The 19,079-nt window shown below is 48.5% G+C and overlaps 1 protein-coding gene across 1 annotated transcript in view; it reads left to right on the plus strand.

Annotated features, from left to right (window-relative positions):
• The window catches only part of PAPPA2 (pappalysin 2), a 175,689-nt gene that overhangs the window by 107,237 nt on the left and 49,373 nt on the right, over positions 1-19,079 (plus strand). The window contains exons 15-17 of the mRNA XM_037907043.2: positions 5,305-5,473; positions 9,880-10,057; positions 12,266-12,479. Of these exons, the coding sequence (XP_037762971.2) occupies positions 5,305-5,473; positions 9,880-10,057; positions 12,266-12,479 (561 nt within the window). The remainder of the gene's footprint in view (positions 1-5,304; positions 5,474-9,879; positions 10,058-12,265; positions 12,480-19,079) is intronic.

The raw sequence follows: 19,079 nt of genomic DNA on the forward strand, positions 1-19,079 counted from the left end.
GTCTCCGCAGCATCACTGCAGCACAGCATGCTGACGCTGTGTTGCTGGCTCATGAGCTTACGAAGTTGCGTCACAACATGGGTGTGCAGCAGATGTCATGGTGCTGTGGCACAGAAGTCAATATTGCAGGCTTCCTGCTTTTGTCACCCCAATATTCCTCTTCCAGCTTGATGTCTTTACCTGCCTTTCTATAGTAGATTGTAACATCTTTGTGGCATGGACCTGGTCTTATAAAGTGCCACAGAAGTAAGAACAGGACGAACTCCCAGTGACTGTAAGCATCTCAGGGCAGGGACCACTTTTTTGTTCTATGTTTGTACAGTGTTTAGCAAAGTGGGGTCCTGGTCCAGGACTGGGGCCCCATGGTGCTACACCAATGCAATTAATCAGTAGTAATAAAAGTGGCATCCTTAGGTGGCTTGCAGAAAATAAGCAAATGCCCTTGTCATGTTCCTTGTTAGTGTGAGACTGGAGACAAGAAAATGTCTCAAGAGAAAAGAACCCCCCTTCACACACACACACATCCACACACCTGAGAAGGTTACACTGAATAAGAGCTCAGATTATTCAATGGGAGGTAAACACAGGGGTGGGGAAGGGTTGTGCCCTTGGGTATTGGGGGCATAGTTATGGAGCAGTACAACCTCATGGAGAGAGAGGAGAGGGAGGTCTACAATTGGTACCAGATGCACTCGGAAGCTAATGACCTGACAAGCGCTGTGCTCATAAAACAAATTCTTTCAAAAGGAAGCAAATGGAAATATAAGCTAGTGAAAGAATTTGCAGCGGCTGCCCTGAAACCATTTCTCACTTCATAAACAGGTCTGTGCAGGAAAAACAGCCCTTTTTTTGTGGTCCTTTCTCTTGCCATTTCCCCCTCCTCCATCCGCCCCCAACCCTGAATGAGCTGTTCCGCGCGGATTTCCATGGCAACTTTGGCTAATGGGACGTGGCTGGAGTCAGCAATGAGTTCTGTTCATTCTCCACATAAGTCCACAGCATTTTTTGGTGACTTCGCTCAATGAGTATTTGTCTGTGGTGGCTGAGTGGGTTCCTTCCACACAGATGGTTCCTGCAGCTGTACCACCTGGTGCTAGCAGCCTGTGAGCTCTCACAAGGTGAGCTGGCTTGGGTCAGCTTGGGATTTGGATGGGAGACCTTCGGGGTCCGAGGGGGACCCCAGCTGTTACAGGAAGCTGTGTGGCTGATTCACTAGGTCAGGGGTGGCCAACACTTGGCTCCGGAACCACCTGCAGCTCTTCAGAAGTTAATATGCGGCTCCTTGTATAGGCACCGACTCCAGGGCTGGAGCTACAGGCGCTAACTTTCCAATGTGCCGGGAGTGCTCACTGCTCAACCCCTGGCTCTGCCACAGGCCCTGCCCCCACTCCACCCCTTCCTGCCCCCTCCCCTGAGCCTGCTATGCCCTCGCTCCTCCCCCTCCCCTCCTCCAGAGCCTCCTGCATGCCACGAAACAGCTGATCGGGAGGTGCGGGGAGGGAGGGGGAGGCACTGATCAGCAGGGCTGCCGGTGGGTGGGAGGTGCTGGGAGCAGGGTGGGGGAGCTGATGGGGGGTTGCTGACATATTACTGTGGCTCTTTGGCAATGTACATTGGTAAATTCTGGCTCCTTCTCAGGCTCAGGTTGGCCACCCCTGCACTAGGTAGTGCTCTTCCCTCTCAGCAGCTTTAGGGTGCTGTGCCTCTTGGAGGTACTTCCTTTTGGTGGAGCCATAAAACCAAGGCCTTGAGCACTTGCAATCACTAAATATCCCCTGGAACTTTTTTGTAAGAGTCGGAGCATAAACCCCAATGTCTTGGCCAAATTCCATTCCAGGTAATTACATTCTGTGTATTTAATTTCCCTCTGCAATTTTAAATGGATCCAGCATTCCCTCTTCATTTACTCGATAGTTGTGCAGTATTGCTGTGGTCGGTGACAGAGTAGCCGTGTTTTATCCAAGCAATGGCTGCGTTTGCTTGGTGGGGAAGTGAACCCTCTTCACAAACAGGGAGCAATGTGAGAGTAAATCACATTTTGAAAGCTGCCCCACTCTCTCCCTGATAACTCTGAATATCTTTTGTACAGAATGCGGTGTGATTATTTTTGTTTGTGGTACAGTAGCACTTCGAGACTCCAGCTGAGAGACCAAGGCCCCGTTGAGCTGGGTGCTGTCCAAACATCAATGAGAGCTGGTCCCTGCCCTGAAGAGCTTAGAATCAAAATAGAGAAGACAGGATGTGTGCGTGTGAGAGAGAAAGGTTAAGGAAATGAGACACAGAGAGAGCACAACTTGCCTGAGATCACACAGGGAGTTTATGGTAGAGCCAGGAGTGAACCCTGAGCACCAGGCCAGCACCGTAATCACAAAGCCATTCTTCCTCCTACTCGTCTTTTACTGTAATAAGTAGACTAAATTCCTGGCTGCATGCATGATGGTGCTCATGGGTAGCAAGGACATCTCCTGTTGAGAGTAGGTAAAGCCCAAATCCTTGACCCACAGTTACTCCACATTTTGTAGCACATTTCCCTTTTTAACACCAACACTTGACAGTTTTCTTGCAGGGCCTGCGGTGCTGAATCAAAGCAGAGATCAAGATGGCCCTGTGGGGAGAGAAGAGGGACAGGAGAAGTCGCAGAGGAGGGAAGATGGGCTGAGAGGAACAAAGGAGAGCGTCTGAGGCCCTGTCTATGCTACAGATGTTGTAGTGACATAGCCATGGCTTCAGAACTATGCTGTTGTAACCCCATAGTGCAGACACAGACTACATCTACAGAAGGGGTTTTCCTGTCACTGTAGGAACACCACCTCCCTATGTGATGGTAGCTAGGATGACAGAAACATTCTTCCACCAACCTAGCTGTGTCTACACCAGGAGTTAGGTCAGCGTAGCTCCGGCACTCAGGGGGTGTTGAGGCCTGAGCTCCGTAGCTATGTTGACCTGCGTTGTAAGTGTAGACCTGGCCTGACCTTCCACACACTGTTCAATCCAGAATGTAGTTAGCTGCAGTGTATAACTGTCCAGTACGCAAACCCCTCAGCTAAGTGCTTTGCTGATGCAGCCTTTGCAGGAGCTGGCTACATGTGTATTGGGTTTGTGGAGGTCTCCATAGGGAGAGTGTGTTTTTTTGGGGGGTGCCCGCACACAAGAGTGACCCTAGGGGAGGAAGGCTGGTCGAGTGGTTACAGGATAGCCCGGGACTCGAGAAACTCCTATATGTTTGTGTGTCTGAATGTGATTGAATATTTTAATTCAATTCACAAGCCTTTAATAGCATGACAAGCTATACAAGAGTTGTCACAGTGTATACCAAATACAGATCTCCTTCCGCTGATGCAGGTATCACTCGCTCTGAGATAGGTGTGACAGCGTGTGTGTGCATGAGACTGTGTGTGAGTGCAGATGAGCACAGTGTTGCTCTGGGACAGGTGTGAGAGTATGTGGGAGACTGTGTGTGAGCGCAGATGAGTACTGTACTGTTTTAACTTGTGTAGCTAAATGATGAGTGATTTCTTTGGGATTTGCCCAGTAGCCTAGCCCCTGCCCCCGTTTCCATCTGACAACCATTAACACATGGCTTAGAGATGCAGGCTTGCATTAGAGGTGAGAAGCTTTAGCTTACAGTTTGTAGAGTAAACCCAAACCTCTGGGGAGGTCCCTTGTGTGGGGGCTGTGTGCCATGGAGCAACTCACTGTTCACTTGTGGCCGTGGGTTGTACTGGGATTCTTTCAGGCAGGGCTGGGGATCCTTAAAATTCATAGGGTCACCTCAAAGCCCCTTGTTTGAACATCCCCACTCAGCTGTCACAGCTTTTCTGAGTTTCCAGGGGGCTCTGATTTTCTGGGGCCAGCAGGGTCCCCTTAAGGATGCAGAGATGTGGGAAGCAGATCCCCAAGCAGCATCATTTTATGTCCTGATCCTGTGAGATGCCGAGCACCTGCAGCTCCCATGGAAGTGCAAGATGCTCAGCGCCTCTCAGGATGTGCCCTTAGTTATTATTTTCTAATGAAGAGCTGAGGGGGGAAAAATGGTGTGAATCCTCAAGTAGCATAAATTCATCACTCAAGTCAGTGGAGCTACACTGATTGACAACAGCTGAGGATCTGGCCCAGCATTTCTTAAAGGGATAGTCTCAGGGAGGGGAAATATTGGAACAATCCCTTTGCCTGCAAAAGGAACCTTCGATCTTTTTAAATTGTCATGTGGGATTTTTTGTGTGGCCATTTTTACCTTTTGCAGTCAAAGCCTGCTCTTGCTAGACTGGCTCTTATTATGTGTTTGAACAGCTCCATAATGTCCTGGAAATGTGGCTTTGAAAAACATGCCCGCTTGGGCCCTGATCCTGCGATTGGATTCACATGGGCTGATCCTGGTGCCTGCGCAGTCTCGTTAACTAAAATGCAGTTCCCCCGGGTTTCTAGGGTCTGATTCACACTGCACCTAGCGGCTAAAACTGAGATCAGGGCCCCATTGCAGCAGGTGCTGCACCCATAGCGAGAGGAACTCCACACCTCTAAATGCTTACAGCCCAAATAGATCAGACAGGTGAAGGCTGAGAGGGGAAACAGAAGCACAGAGGGGTGAAGTGAGGAGTCCAGGGTCACGCACATGGCAGGTCAGTGGAAGAGCTGGGAACAGAACTTAGGTTCCGCTGGCTGTCACTGTACTGCTCTGTCCACTAGACAGCACTGCCTCTTGCCCAAGCATAGGACTGGGGCCTTAACTGTTCGTGTGTGGGAGTTTGTGTGCTGGGAGCAGATGGAGATTAAATTGAGGCAGAGCCGGGGGAGTGGGGAATATGCTGGGATCCAGTAACCCCTGGGCAGAAGAACACATCTTCTGTCCCCAGAGCAAACCTTCATGAGTGCATGCCTAAATACGAAGCTGTTGGATATGGGGTGGTTTGAGCCCCTTTGCTCCATCCTTCTACTGGTTCTGCCACCTCTGCAGATTAATTAATACAGGACTAGACTGCAGGGAAACTCCCTGTGTTAACCATCTGCCATCCAGCATCTCCCTTAGGAAACCAAAGAGGCGGGTGTAGAATGAGCTGAGCTTTGCAGCCTGCCAATCTGAGAGAACCCCAAATCCAACCATGGTGTTGTCTGCACTGTCCTAGGCTTCACATTGGAGCCCTGAACACCGACTGTGCTGACCCATCCCAAACAGGGTGCTGGCACATGGGGCATTCCCTTGTGATGCCGTAAGGGAGGAGCTCCTCTTGCTGCAGAAGCCCTGGGATTCCCCACCATGGGGAACTGCCTTTTGATTCTCCTTTCCCACCTTTGTCTCCTCTACAGTTGCGCCCACCGGATCTGCGGGGAGCAGGGCAGCTGCATGCCACTGCAGCTCGACCATGCCTTGGTGAACTGCACGTCCGGTGGCCTGGGACACATGAAATGCACTGTTGCCTGTGAGAAGGGATTTGTCCTCCAGTCCAGCAGCGGGAAGGGTCTGAGCCCCAGAGAGGTGAGTTGGTTGCAAGTTCTGGTGGAAATAACCATGCAATCTGACTGAGTGGCTGCTACTCAGCTCCCTCCAGCTTGCTTGGGGCACCCCCAGCTCTGCCAGCGCACCACAGTCCTGACCCACAGCACCCCCTGCTCTATTCCAGTATAGGACCACCACCCTCAGCAAGACCAGTGCCCTTCAGTCCCAATCCGTGGCACACTGCTGTTCCAGACCTGGGCCCCTCACAGCCCTGCTAATGCACCTCAGTCCTGACCTGTGCCACCTACCGCTCTGTCAGTCTGGGGCCTGTTTGGCACCAGGGCTGCCAGTCAAACCAAACTGAAGGATTTTGTTGTGAAGTGAAGAAATATCCCCCAGGGTGTAAAGATACTTGTGTGGGGAAAGAAGTTTTCCTGGGGATCTCTCTTCTGGGTTCCAAATACAGGAACACTTTCAATAAGGGGGCACATCTTTCATGGGTACAGGATCACCCCTTGATTTGATTTCTACTGGTATGCAGAAGAGATGTGCCTGCCTCATCCCACCTCTCCCCTGGTAGTAGTCTATTTCACGGATGTGGGACTGAGGTGAACCAGAAGGGAAGAAAGCAGCCACTGCTACCCTGCTGCTCCCCTGTGGTCTGCCTTTCCTACTGCAAGTTCTGCTAGTCACACTTGGATCTCTGTGTCTCTGCAAAGAGCAAACACCCTTTCCCTACCTCCTTGTTAAACATGCAGCACATAGGGGAAATGGAGGCACACACAATAGTCATACAAAATACCATGAAAATTCCCCACTTCATCACGGCGTGCAAATCTGACATCAGTATGTGGGCATAAGGGAGTCTAACTGAGTGAGAGCATATCTAAATTGGTGTCATTTGCATGAGGGGTTGGAAAAGGATAAACAAAGTTGTACATTAAAAGCTGTTCGTGAGGGGAGCTACCTGAATGTACACCTTCCTCTGCCTTCCTTATTAGCGGATTTCCCTCCAGCAATCCCCTTCCCTGGCAAGTTACACCCCCATGCTCTCTCTTAGGGCTTGTCCGCACAGGGACATCCAGGAAGATTAATTCAAATTAACAGAAGGTGTGAATTTGAAGTGGATTAGAACACCGAAATTCAGAATTAAAGTAGCCTCAGTCTTCAAAGTGAATTAAACCAAATTAAGGTCACTTTAATTCTGATTAACAGTGTCTATACAGGGGTTTAGTGAGTTTTAACTAATCCACTTCAAATTCACACCTTTCCTTAATTCAGATTAATTTTCCTGGATGTTCCCATGTAGACAAGCCCTTAGACTCAAGGCCATCTCTGATGGAACTCCATTAAAGTCAGTGGAAGTACATCAGGGATGAATTCAGCCCAGCTAAACTCCCTCTTGCCCACGCCTCAGCTCACTTCTGAATTTATCCTGGCGACCTGTGGGTCAATCCTGTGCCACATCCCCCTGCTTGTCCAGCACCACTAGCACGGAAGCGGCTGTTGAGCAGTATGTATGGCAATATGCTGCTCTCTGCACCCCAGAGGGCCAGTCCTGATGAATGAATTAAATTGCCTCATACAGCATTTGCATATTCAATCTGTTAGACAAGCATATTATCCAGAGAGGAACTGAAGGCCAAGCGGAGGTGATGGTTGTGGCATTGGGCGAAGGCCCAGAGAGTACTCTGGGTGGCGTACCAGAGGAACAGATGACATGAGCCCATGACAGTTCCAGAGGGAGAGACTAGAATGACAGGTGTCTCCAGAGTGTTGTCACTGTTAAAGGGCAAGGTGCTTGCTCGTGTTTTGATCAGAAAAAAGTAGGTTAAGGGAGATGCATTTGAAGGAATCTGGATGAGGAGCTAGATAATAGGATATGGAGCCTTTCTTTCTCTGTTGGTCACTGGTTCTAGTCTGCATGACATTAGTTTGGCCTATTTCCTAGCAGGCAAGGGTCTGTGTTATAAACCACCACTATTGCTAGCCCCCTTGTTAGCTGGGAGACCAAGGACCGAAGGGCCTAGATATTGAACTGCCCTAGAAATGATCCTTGCAGGTTGAGGTAGAGTCCCTTTGGCAGGGTGCTGGGCACAATCCATACTGTATTTGCAGTACCAATAAGTATGGACTGCTGGACTTGAGTCTGTCAAGGTGACTCCTCTCTCCAGCGCCGGACAAGAGAGCACAGAGTGAAGTGAGGTGAAGATAGGTGTGGTATAAGGAGCATTTCGGAGACTTTTTCCTGAGGCTGGAAGCAGTTCATGTCTGGAATGGACAATGCAACTGTGAATGTGTTTCGCTTCAGTAGTAAAAGGAAAAGGAGGACTTGTGGCACCTTAGAGGCTAACAGATTTATTAGTGCAAAGCTTTCGTGAGCTACAGCTTCATCCGATGAAGTGAGCTGTAGCTCACGAAAGCTTATGCACTAATAAATTTGTTAGTCTGTATCCGTAAAAAGAAAAGGAGTACTTGTGACACCTTAGAGACTAACATGGCGGCGACTCTGAATCCCTTCAGTAGTAGTTAGATGGGCACTTAAAGAACTATTAGAGTATGAAGATTAATCAGGCAGATGGATGAATCTAGATGGGCCGCTTGGCCCCTGTCTCTCCTCAAATGCTATTAATTATATGGCCTTCCAGCTAATCCCTAGGTGGGTCAAGGCAGATGTCATTGGACGGCGGGTTCCATAATGCACACTGGTCCATTCTCGAGAAACAAAATGTTCCTTTTGCCTCTAAAATGAAGCCACACAACATAAATCTGCCTGGTGGGAGTTCTCAACATTTGGCAGTCAAATGGGAAGTGTATGGGCAGGGCTGGGCTTGAGGCTGTGACCCAGCAGATGGGATGTTGCAAGTGGCCTGTGGTGAGTTTTGCAGTGCTAGAGCCATTATTATTCGGTGAGCATTTGGTGGGATGGTGACGCTTTAGGAATGCTTCTGTTGTGATTTCCCATGCTGCTGGGCAGGTAAGCGTCACTGTCCTGTGCTGCTCCATGTAGGCCTCGTCTACGCTGCAGAAGAAATCGTGCTTCATGTAGCCAGGTTTATGGTTATAGCTAACGTAGCTCACCACATCCACACATTTTTAGAGGGTAACCCATGTGCCACACAACTGGATTTATTTCAGTGCATTCTGGGAAAATCCAAGTGGCTATCCCATCCAGCCCCACTTCCACATGCAAGGGGCAAAGGATTATAGGTGGCTTTAAAATTGGTGCAATGTACTTTCAGATGTCCTCCACCACAGTGATAGATACTGCATTGCAATTTCTACACTGTAGAAAAAACAGTGTTTAAAATGTGACTCCATCTTGCATTGCGCACATGCGGTGCCACAATTTAACGGTGCCCCTGAACTGGGCTACATATGTAAGGGCCTGTTTGTTCTGCAGCTATTCAGTGAGTTTGCAGCCAGGTTGTAACATGGTTGACTACACACACAACATGGGTGTACCACATTTCGAACCTGATCGTGATCAGGGTTATAATGTGATTGACAGATCGTAACCAGAGCCTCAGATAGTTCTTTTGTTGTGTAAAGGGGATTTCTTAACTATGTTTGTTTTCCTGGTTATCCAGTAATCCAAATTCCCACGTGTCTGTGGATCTATACAGAATAGCAAAATAAGCTTGGAAGACCCACTTACAATACGGCTGTCCTCTGATATGGTTAAAATAAGGCTCTATTTTGCAGCGTAGAAAAGATCAAGTCATGTTTTCTGACATATTACAGCCTGGCTTAGGAGCTGTGTGCTAACCATGTGTTTTGTGGAGTCTACCACACTACTAACTGATTGCAAACATCTCTAATGTAGATGACCCTTACGTTACCGCAAAGGCCCCACTGTGTAGCATGGGGCCACACATGCATTGTGCTCCCGGAGACGGCAACCCGAGCACATGCCTTGTGCAGGACAAGGGACGGTTTGAGCATGGTGTCCCAGTGGAGGAAAGAAGGGAGAGACACTGCAATTCTTTGAAACCTAGGCCAGCCTTTTTGCCACTGTGGTAACTTCTAGGTTGTGTCTATGCCACACACCACTGGCTGCGGTGTGTAGGGTACATGTCGCTACACACTGCAGTGACAAGCAAGCTGCGTCCATGCTGCAATGTGTAGCTGCACACTTCAGTGAAAGGCTCCAGCTGTGGGGAGCTGCTGGAATTTTTCCCTGCAGCGGGGAGGCAAAGGGACGTTAGACTGCTAAAACAGCAGTGTAGACGGGTGTGTAGAGCCATGTAGGGTACATACTGATAAGGTTCAGGCTTGTCTTTACTCTCCTCACTGAAGCTGTGCCTCACTGGTTTTTATACTCATGCTGGGGGAGCATGCAGAGTATGTGCTCTATGTGCCACCATAAGGTCTGTGCCATGTAGACCTACCTTTAGACTACAACTCATTCATAAAAATCAGAAGCTGGCATGTTCTCTTCTTAGAAAGAGTTTCTGCTGACATGCAACTCCGGGAGGTGGGACAGATCCGTGACCTGCAACCCCGTGGACTGTGGAGTTCCTGACCAGTCACACGTGTACTATGCTGAGTTCTCCTGCCCCACCGGGACCACGTTCCTGGAGCGCTGCTCCTTCGCCTGCATCAAGCCAGCTAAGCTTCAAGGTACGGGATGCCACAAGCGTCCATCCTTGTCCCATTCAGAGCTGAGCTTTGCCTCTCCATCCCTACCAGTGTTGTTCTGACTGTGCCGGCCAAGCAGGCTTTAGGTCTTCTGAGGCCGCCTGGGAAGATGTGCTTTATCTGTCTCCTTCCTCCCAAGTACTAATGGCAACCTCCATGGCCACTTGCTGCCTGCCACTTCAAGCCATGGGAATGTCCCCTCCCATGTGCTTGTGCAGCCTCTGTTAGCCCCTTTACATAGATCTGGGAAGCCAGGAGTGGAGCAGAAGTGCAGCTGGCCAAATCGGGATCGGGGGAGGGCTTTGCTGGCGACAGTCGGATGGGGAATCAAAGAATGGCACACTGGCTGAGGGGCATGTGTATGTGTGTGGCACTAGACTCCTGGAAGCACAGGGCCTTTTGTAGCCACAGAGGCCCCTACTGCAGCCTATGGCATTATAACTCCATATGTTGCTTCCTGCCCACCACATCCCTCAATCTCTAATTTGTGGTTTGAAGCCAAGGTAAGAAAAGAGAGCTGCTGTTACTGTCTCTACAGCACGGAGATGGATGGGATTTGGGGGTTATTGTCCTGACAGTTCCAAGCACTGGGGCTTTGTGTGAGTTTCCACTAGCTTATGCACTCTAATATCACCTACAATAAATCATTTTAATGGGTGTCCTATTTAGCGAGACATTTATAGCTGAAATGTAGGAAAATTGTTCCTCTTTTTGTCGAAGGTACAAACCACAGTCAATGAATCTGATTTTCCTGACAGTGAGCATGTCTGCAGATCCCAGCATGAACTGAGCAGTGCAGCATGTAAGAATGCCTATAGTCAACAGGCCAAATTTTGACCTACACAACACCGTTGCCTTCAGTGGGGCTGCTCAGCTGCAAAGGAGGGCAGGATTGAACCTCCTAGTGCATCCAGATGTCTGTTTTCATTCCACCAGCTCTTGCTCCCATTGAAGTCAGCAGAAGGCTTGCTTCGGCTTCAGTGGAAGAGGAGCAGGGCCATCCATAGAATGCCATGGTCTTGTCCAATGGCTGAAACAATGCCTGCCCAGTGGATAAAATCAGAGTCCCATCATCTGAACTAAGCACTGGATTGTAAACTTAAATTGTAAGCTATTAAGACAGGGACCTGCTGGCTTCATGGTCTCATTGAAGTGCCTTGCATCCTGGTGGGCATTAGATCAATAATAATAAATACTAAAGATAGATTATATGATCTGTGTGGCATCAGTCCTGGGCACTACCTTGCAGGAGATCCAAAGGAAGGAGAAACCTTATGACTAGCTCCTTGGGACGCTGGCCCTCCGGGAACACCATCACGCGTTGGAGGGGCTGCCAACGCAGCATCTTAAGCTTAGCTAAGAGTGGTGGGAATGCCATGCCAGACAGAACAGACTTCTGCTCAATTCTCCAGGCTGGGTGGGCTCCATTTTGTCCAGCACAGGAACCACATATGAGGGTGTAGAAATGTGTTGGAAGACGGTGCTATATTTCCCATTGCTTGTCTGACTGTTCCTATTCATTTATCTTAGGAGTTTCTGAGGTACCAGTTGTGGTGACAGCTAAGCACTGACATGCCCCTAAGGAAAACGATAGCATTTAATTATTATTATTACTATTGTTATTGTTTTTGTTGTTATTATTATTGATGTATTAATTGCACAGCACTTAGGAGCCCCAGTTAGCGATCAAGGCTCCATTGCATGAGGCGCTGTAACAAATTGATGGCCCCTGTCCCACAGAGCTGCCAGTTTAAGACAAGTTACAACAGGTGGCTACAACAAACAGACAGGGGAACGCATGAGGAAACAAGGTGATTGTGACTGGCATGATAAATCAGCTATCCAGCCATTGCGGAGTTTTCCACAGGCATCACAGCAGAGGAGAGTTTTAAGGCGGATGTGAAGGAAGTTTAAAGAGCTTGTCAAATTCCTTTATAGAAAGGTGTCCCTCCTCCCCTAGGAGTTGTTCCATTGACTTACCACTGCGCTCAACTGGTCGGTTTCAGTAAGGGCCTAATGTCAAGTGAAGTCAATGAGTTTCTTTCCATTGACTTCATTGGCAATGACATCCGACTGTATAAGAGCAGCTCTTGCTGGTTTCCATGCCCACAGGGTTGTGTCTGCTTCAGGGAGTCCTGCTAGAATTATCCTGTGTTCTGAGCATGCTCTGCTTCTCTCTCATGGAGTCAGGACTGAGTCAATGGCTGACCTGCCTGGAGGATGGGCTCTGGTCACTCCCAGAAGCTTATTGCAAACTGGAATGTGATGCACCTCACGTGGTCGCCAATGCCAAGCTGTTGGTACCCCGGTGCCTGCAAGGGAACCACGACGTGGGTTCTGTCTGCCGCTATAAGTGTAAACCTGGATACCACGTGGCGGACGGCATGGAGCGCAAACCCAGAAAGTAAGTCTGAAGCTCTTCTGTTTCAGAAGCTTTTTCCATGTTCCTTTAATCTTCTCCTCTATTGCTTACTGTAGTAGATTCACTGGGGACAGAAAGATGTTTGCACGCTGGCTTTACAAGTTAGCTTGGTTGCCTATGTGTGTACAATTCATCGCCATTTTCTAGTGTTCACACATGTCACTGCATAAAAATCAAGTTTACCTGTTTGTGGGGAAACTGATGGGAACAAGATGTAAATCTCCATTGTACTCGCGTGCGCACGTGAATTGCAGTCCTGCCATCCAGTCGTACAGACTAAGCAGGGGTGTACTGGCTCTGGGCTCAGCAAGAGACCTCAGAGAAAAACTAAGCTTCTCCCAGAAGTGCTAGTGGTGGTTCCACAGATGGTGCTTGTCTCTCTTCTCTCTTAGGCAAGTGCTTAACTGTAAGCATGTGAGCCATCTCCGTGACTTCAGGGGGGCTCTTAACTGGCTTAAAGTTAAACGTCTCTGAGTGAGGCAGAATCAGGGCCTTAGGCGGTAATTAGCTGATGGTCTACCATGAGCGCACTGTGCTGCTGGAGTAGCTGTCTTTGAAATGAGGGATTAAACCTAGGTCTTCACTGCTCGTGGGCATGAAAGAGCTTGTGGTGATTTTCTGTGGGGACAGAGATGTTAACCCAAGTGTCCTGGCAAAATTTCAATCAGGTAATTACATTGCAGTTGGGAAATGCTTTCTCCTCTGTAGGAGATGGTCCTGGTGAGACGGGGGCACTGATCTCTGTACTGAGCCAATACCCTCCCATTGTGCTGGAGGGTGCTGCAGTGTCTTTTGGGGTGAGACCCACTGAGGTCTGGCTGGTTATGGTCATTAGAGATTCCGAGCCAGTGTTTGTGCACCCCTCAGGGGCTTGGCTCAATTCCAAATCAGGTTATTACCTTTGGATTATTTAATCTCCCCTTTCAGCTTTAATTGGATGCAATTTTCTTCTTCCCTGGCTCTCCCTGGTGTAGTGCTGCTGTGCACTGTGAAATGGTTGTCCATATTTCCCCCTGCCCCGTAATGGATAAAGTGATTACTGCACACATCTTTGTCAAGTACTGTTAGGGTTCCTGGAACTGTGAGGAGCCAGACAGAAGTACAGTCATTATCGTCATGCATAATGATAGGTGCATGGGACTGAAACGACATTGCAAATCAAGGCTTTCTCAGCAATTAAAATTGTGTAAACTAGAGGGAATTTCAGGGTTGTAGTCTGAGTATTTGTGTGCATTGCTATAGCATGTAGGAGCCCAAGTCCTGGCCCAGCACCTCTTTGTGCTGGGCACTGTACAAATGCAGAAGAAGAAGATGGTCCCTGATTAACATCTGCGTTAACAAATACAGTGAGAGCCTGATCCAAAGCCCATTGAGCTCAGTGGGAGTCATTCCTTGGATGAGTAACTGTTGATGTGTGATTAAATCTTGGTTTACACGTGTTTACTTAAGAGTTTACTGATTAGTTAGTTATACTTATAAAGCATCTGGAATCAGTGGGACACAGTAACTTACATACCCAATATAAACTGTGCAGACTTTATTTTTCCATGCACTCTCCAGCCTGTCAAATCTGGCAAATGCACTGACTGAGCTGTTAAGGGGCTTTCCCTTCATTGCACCTGGACAGACTATGGGCAGTTGAAGGTTTTTGCAAATCTGTCAAGCTCTCTTTCTGGGTTCACAAAACTGGGCAGCCAGGGGCTGAACCCCAGCGCAAGTTAGAGAAGCCACGGGTTTGGTTAGTTCTGCTGACCGGAGATGAGCACAGCGCATTGCACTCCAACTCTGCCCCCTTATCTCTGGAGGACTTGGTGTAACATGCCCTGTAGGCGACTCTCTGCTGTTCTAGTGATGCACAGTGATCTTAGTGAGGCCCGGAGTTATTTTTTTTCCCAGGGTGATTCATTTAAAATAAAGCATGTTGCTTTAGCTATCAGGAACCCTGTGTTATGTAAGGATGAGAACCCACCTTCCCTCCACAGCTCAGCTTGTGCAAATAGATGCTTTTTAGATGGTATATTTCTGCAGTGATGCTTTTGTTAGACTTTTCCTCTCTAATCCATTTTTTGCCCTGCTAGTTAAATGGATTATGACTGACAGTAGCTCCTAGGCCCCCAGTGAGGATCAGGGCCCCTATTGTGCTAGACCCTCTATGGACACATTAAGAAACAGTCCCTGCCCCAAAGAGGGGATCATGCAAGTAGACAAAAGATGGAGGAAGGCAGGATCATTTACCCTCCTTTTCCCTGTGGGAAAGCCAGGCGGAGAGAGGAAGTGCTAGGTTTTTAAAGGTATTTTGGTTCCTAGATGCTTTTGAAAATCTCACTAGGCACCTATCTGCCTCTTTAGGCACCTAAATACCTTTAAAAAACTGGCCTGAAGCAACTTATCCAAGGTCATACAGGGAGTCTGTGGCCAAGCTAGGAAATGATCTGATATACTCAGTCCCAGTCCAGTATCTTAACTATAAGGCCAGCCTTCCTCCTTCTTTCTGCTCCTTTTTTCCCAGTCCTTCCTAAGCAGATGCAAGACCACTACTGTGCATGTCAAACTCTCAGGCCTACGTTATTTGAGTGGCTTCAGAAGCTATCCATATCCTTGCACATTGCCAGATGTGTGGGATGCTGCTTCCTTCTCCCCCCCCCCACAGCCCCAGTGCCATTCACCTGATTGTCACTGCTAGTCATTCCCTCAAATTGAACATTCTGGGGCTTTCATTCCAGCTGGGCCAGAATTCCCTCTGCTTTGTTTGGTTTTAATTGATTTTTACCAGTGGGAAAGCAATTACACAAAGATTTGTTTAGAAATATGTACACAAATTCTGCCTCCTCATCTCCTGATTAGATGCCCTCTAATTCCCTAACAAACACTGCCATGGCTGATTACATAAAGGTGGAATGCAATTAGGTAACAATGATTGGATTGCTACATACAGCACATGGGGAATCTAGGCTGAGCTGTCAATGCTCATTCTGAACTTCCCAACTTTTGTAGGTTTCTGCTCTAATAAGGAAGAGTTGAGAGCCCCAATGACCTTAAAGACCTTTCCCATTCCCTTGGTGGAGGGGCGGGATGTACAAGGAAATTCTTTGTCTGATAGAAAAGGCTGTTCAAGAGTTGGTCCAAGTAGACAGACACTTCTTTTGAGATGTTTAATGACAAGGAATCCCTTAGGAGATTGTGAGTGTACAGTTAAAGGTCTATGCAGCGATTGCTACCATTTGGTTGCAAGGGACACTGGAATGGTGTGACTGAGGATTGTGAGAGGGGAGGTTAGAAGCATCTTGAGCTTTTGTCTGCATCTGCACTCGGGGAAACCTAACGATTTCCAGCTGTTGGCAACACTGGTGCCACTGGCCAGCAGTCAGCCACATGGGGAGCTCTCGCATAGACAGGCCTCCACCACAGTGCCCTCTGACGAGTCTGACGGACAAGGGGTTACAAACAGCAGTGGCTGTGGGAGCCATCGCTAGTGCTCACGCTTGTGCTGACAGTGGTTTAGCCATACCAGCGTTAGTAACAGTGGGGAAATTTGTAGGAAATGGCCTTCATGTGGAGAAGGCCTTTTTCAGAAGAGGCGGGAAGGGGAGGAGAAGGGGTTCCTTGGAGGGCACTGAATTGAAGACTGCAATAATCAGAAGGGGCCGGGCTGGGGGATAATATCTCCTGAGATTGTGATGGTTGGATGGGGGAGATGGGTCTCATTATGTCCCATCTGGATGAGGCCCGCTTGGGAATCCTCATAATTTGGTTGGGTCACCCTTGAAAATGGTTTCTGTGGGCCAGCCAGGCCCCTCAATGACGTTGGTACTTAAATGGCCTGTGTGTTTTGGAATGGAAGGGCCAGAACCCTGTGTGATTTCTGTGATCAGTGAATCCTCTGCTGCACAAGAATTCATTCCACTGGCTGATTTCAAGGACAGCGTGAAGGAAGGTGTATTCACTCGGGATGGGATTTGCAAAACTTCCTAAGGGAATAAAACTAATGGGAACCAAACTTCCAAATCCTCTAGGTGCCTTAGACAGCCTCAGCCTACATTCCTTTCAGCCCCTGCCAGTCTCCAGTCTCTGTTGCTTCCATCCGCCACAGGGGCTGACACTGGAGCCGTCCCCTCTCTCTCCAGTAGGGTAGCTATAAGATGCTAGAGCAGCTGAGCTGCAGATGAGTGGGTGAGCGTTTGAGACACCGGCCAAAGAATGATTTGCATCTCACCCCTTGACTAAATTCAACGCAGCCCTGAGATGGCCTAGGAAAAGATGAACTGCACCCCTTCAAGTGGGACATCTGATGTCTCCAGCTCCCTGCGTTGTCCAAATACTACAGGGCACTGAAGTAGACCATGAAAGGGGAAGAAAGGTGGATGTGGGGAAAATGAAATGCAAAGTTAGCAGGATAGAGGCTGGAAGCACTTCAGAAAGGCCACATTGGGCAAACAAGGACAGACTAGTCCAGGAGCCATCCGAGTACACCAGGGCACAGGGCCATCTTACATTAGCTGGGTATGAGCATGGGCTTTAGCTCTTAAGCCATAGATTCACCATCCCAGATAAAATACAAATGTCCTGCCATAAAGCAGGGGAAAGAAAATATAGGCTGACAAACAGACTCCCATGTATTTACATCTCTAATAGCACCAATAAAGATTTACACCCCATTAGCTTTGGGCTGGGTGATTGTGGGGTTTTTTTTGGTCCCTCTACCATTACAAGGGGAAAGAGGCAGAAATCCAGTAACCCAGCTTTTCTGTCTTTTAGTTTACCAATAAGCAACCCCCCCTCTCCTTCTAGACTTGGAATCCTCAAATCTCCTGCCATTGGCAGATAATGTGAGCTTTCGGCTGATTTACAGCAGTCCCTCTTGGCCTCGGTGCAGTGGATCCTCTGCTCCAAGTCCTGGCCACTCTAATACACATCTGAGCGCTAGCCAAGCTCCCCGCTGCATGGTTCGTGGAGCTTTAGAGACCGACATTCATGCCTTTCACATCAAACGCAGCTCCTGCAGGCCTCATAAATCTTCCCTGCGGCCTTCACCTTCTGCCCATTAAACATCTGCTTGAAACACTTGATTTTTGATTTTATTTTCATTGGGCTCTTAGTTCCGCCGCTAATCCTAAGTAAATGTCACTCTCTGAGATCAGAAGGAGTCAAGGTGTTTTTCTTGCACAGCGAAGTTTAGGGCTACAGGTTTTAAAAGTCTTTCCCCCCACCCTCTCAGCACCTCTCTGGAAAGAGGCTGCTTAGCGTTCATGGGTCAGCAGTGTCAGCAGTATCAGCACTGGGATAGCTGCCACCTTCTTTCTGTCAGGGAAGGTCAACCCTATTGGGAAGTAGCCTGAAATGAGAAATTTGCCTTGGACAGGTCCCTGAAAATATGAGTTATTGTTTAGGATTCACAGGATGTGCCTTTTTCACATTGGACAGCGGGTGTGGTGGGGTGGGGTGCATCCAGTGCCAAACTCTTTCCTATCTCTGGAATATTCCACTGCTTATGAGGAAAGTCGGCATGCTCCTGATAAGCCCCTGCTTTAGTAATCTGTGGTGGATGGAGTTCATATCCAGCGGGCAGAGAGCTGCAGTGTTTGCAACCAGCTCCATTCCCTCTCCTGGTTTCGTCTGACAAAGGGTGAGTTTCCCCTGTGTGGCTTGGGCAAACTGGCAGGCAGCTGGAAGCCCCAGTGTGTTAATTCCAGCACCACATCAAAGCGAAAAGGCGAGTGACGAGTAAGGATCTCACTCACCACACAGGGCACCTGTGCAAATCCCACATTCCTTAGACATGTCGCAGGCTCCCAGCCCTTTTGATACTAAGGGCTTGTCTACGTGGCAAATTACTGCACCGTAAGCCAGCGTGTGACTCTGCAGCACTGCAGAGTCACACCTTTGGTTGCTGAGCAGTAACTCACCATATTGACAAGACCGCCAGCTGTCTCCTTATGGAGTTACCTTGCTTCTGCTGAAAGGCCCTTGGATGCATTTTTGAAGAGCAACAGTGACATACAGTGGCTGAATCAGTTATTCCCAGGTGTTTGTGTAGTGAGTGTTTGCACGTCGCTGTCCAAGCCCAAAGGGATGCTTCTTGTTTAAAGGACATTACTGAATGATTGAGGCCCGGTTTACGAAGCCCCCTCATAGCCTTATCTCACAGGATTTATTTATAGTCTAACCCACTTTTAGCTCCCCCACGAGACACTGCCGCCTGCTGAAATGCTATTGTAGAAACACAGGGCTAAATTGTAGCTGTAAGGTCATGCTACATGAAGCATTATGCAAGAGGCATGCAGAATGGCCATACTGACTCTCCTCTAGCTCTTTTGCTGATATAAAACCTAGCATCACCTTTTGCCAGTGCAACCTGATGCCATGAGGACACACTGTGCTGGTGAGGGCAGCCAAATAGGAATGCACCCTGCTGAAATAGGTATGTCAGTGGCAAGAGTTTTGCCACTAAAACTTCCTAGTGTAGACAAGGCCTCAGAGACACAATTCAGTCCCTGCCCCATAACTGATGGAAAGCAGCTATGTGCTGCCCCTTATTTGAGCTGGATTGTAAGGTGCTGATTCAACCTTTTGTCTCCTGCCCCT

Source organism: Chelonia mydas, chromosome 8, assembly GCF_015237465.2.
Source record: "Chelonia mydas isolate rCheMyd1 chromosome 8, rCheMyd1.pri.v2, whole genome shotgun sequence".
NCBI lineage: Eukaryota > Metazoa > Chordata > Testudines > Cheloniidae > Chelonia > Chelonia mydas.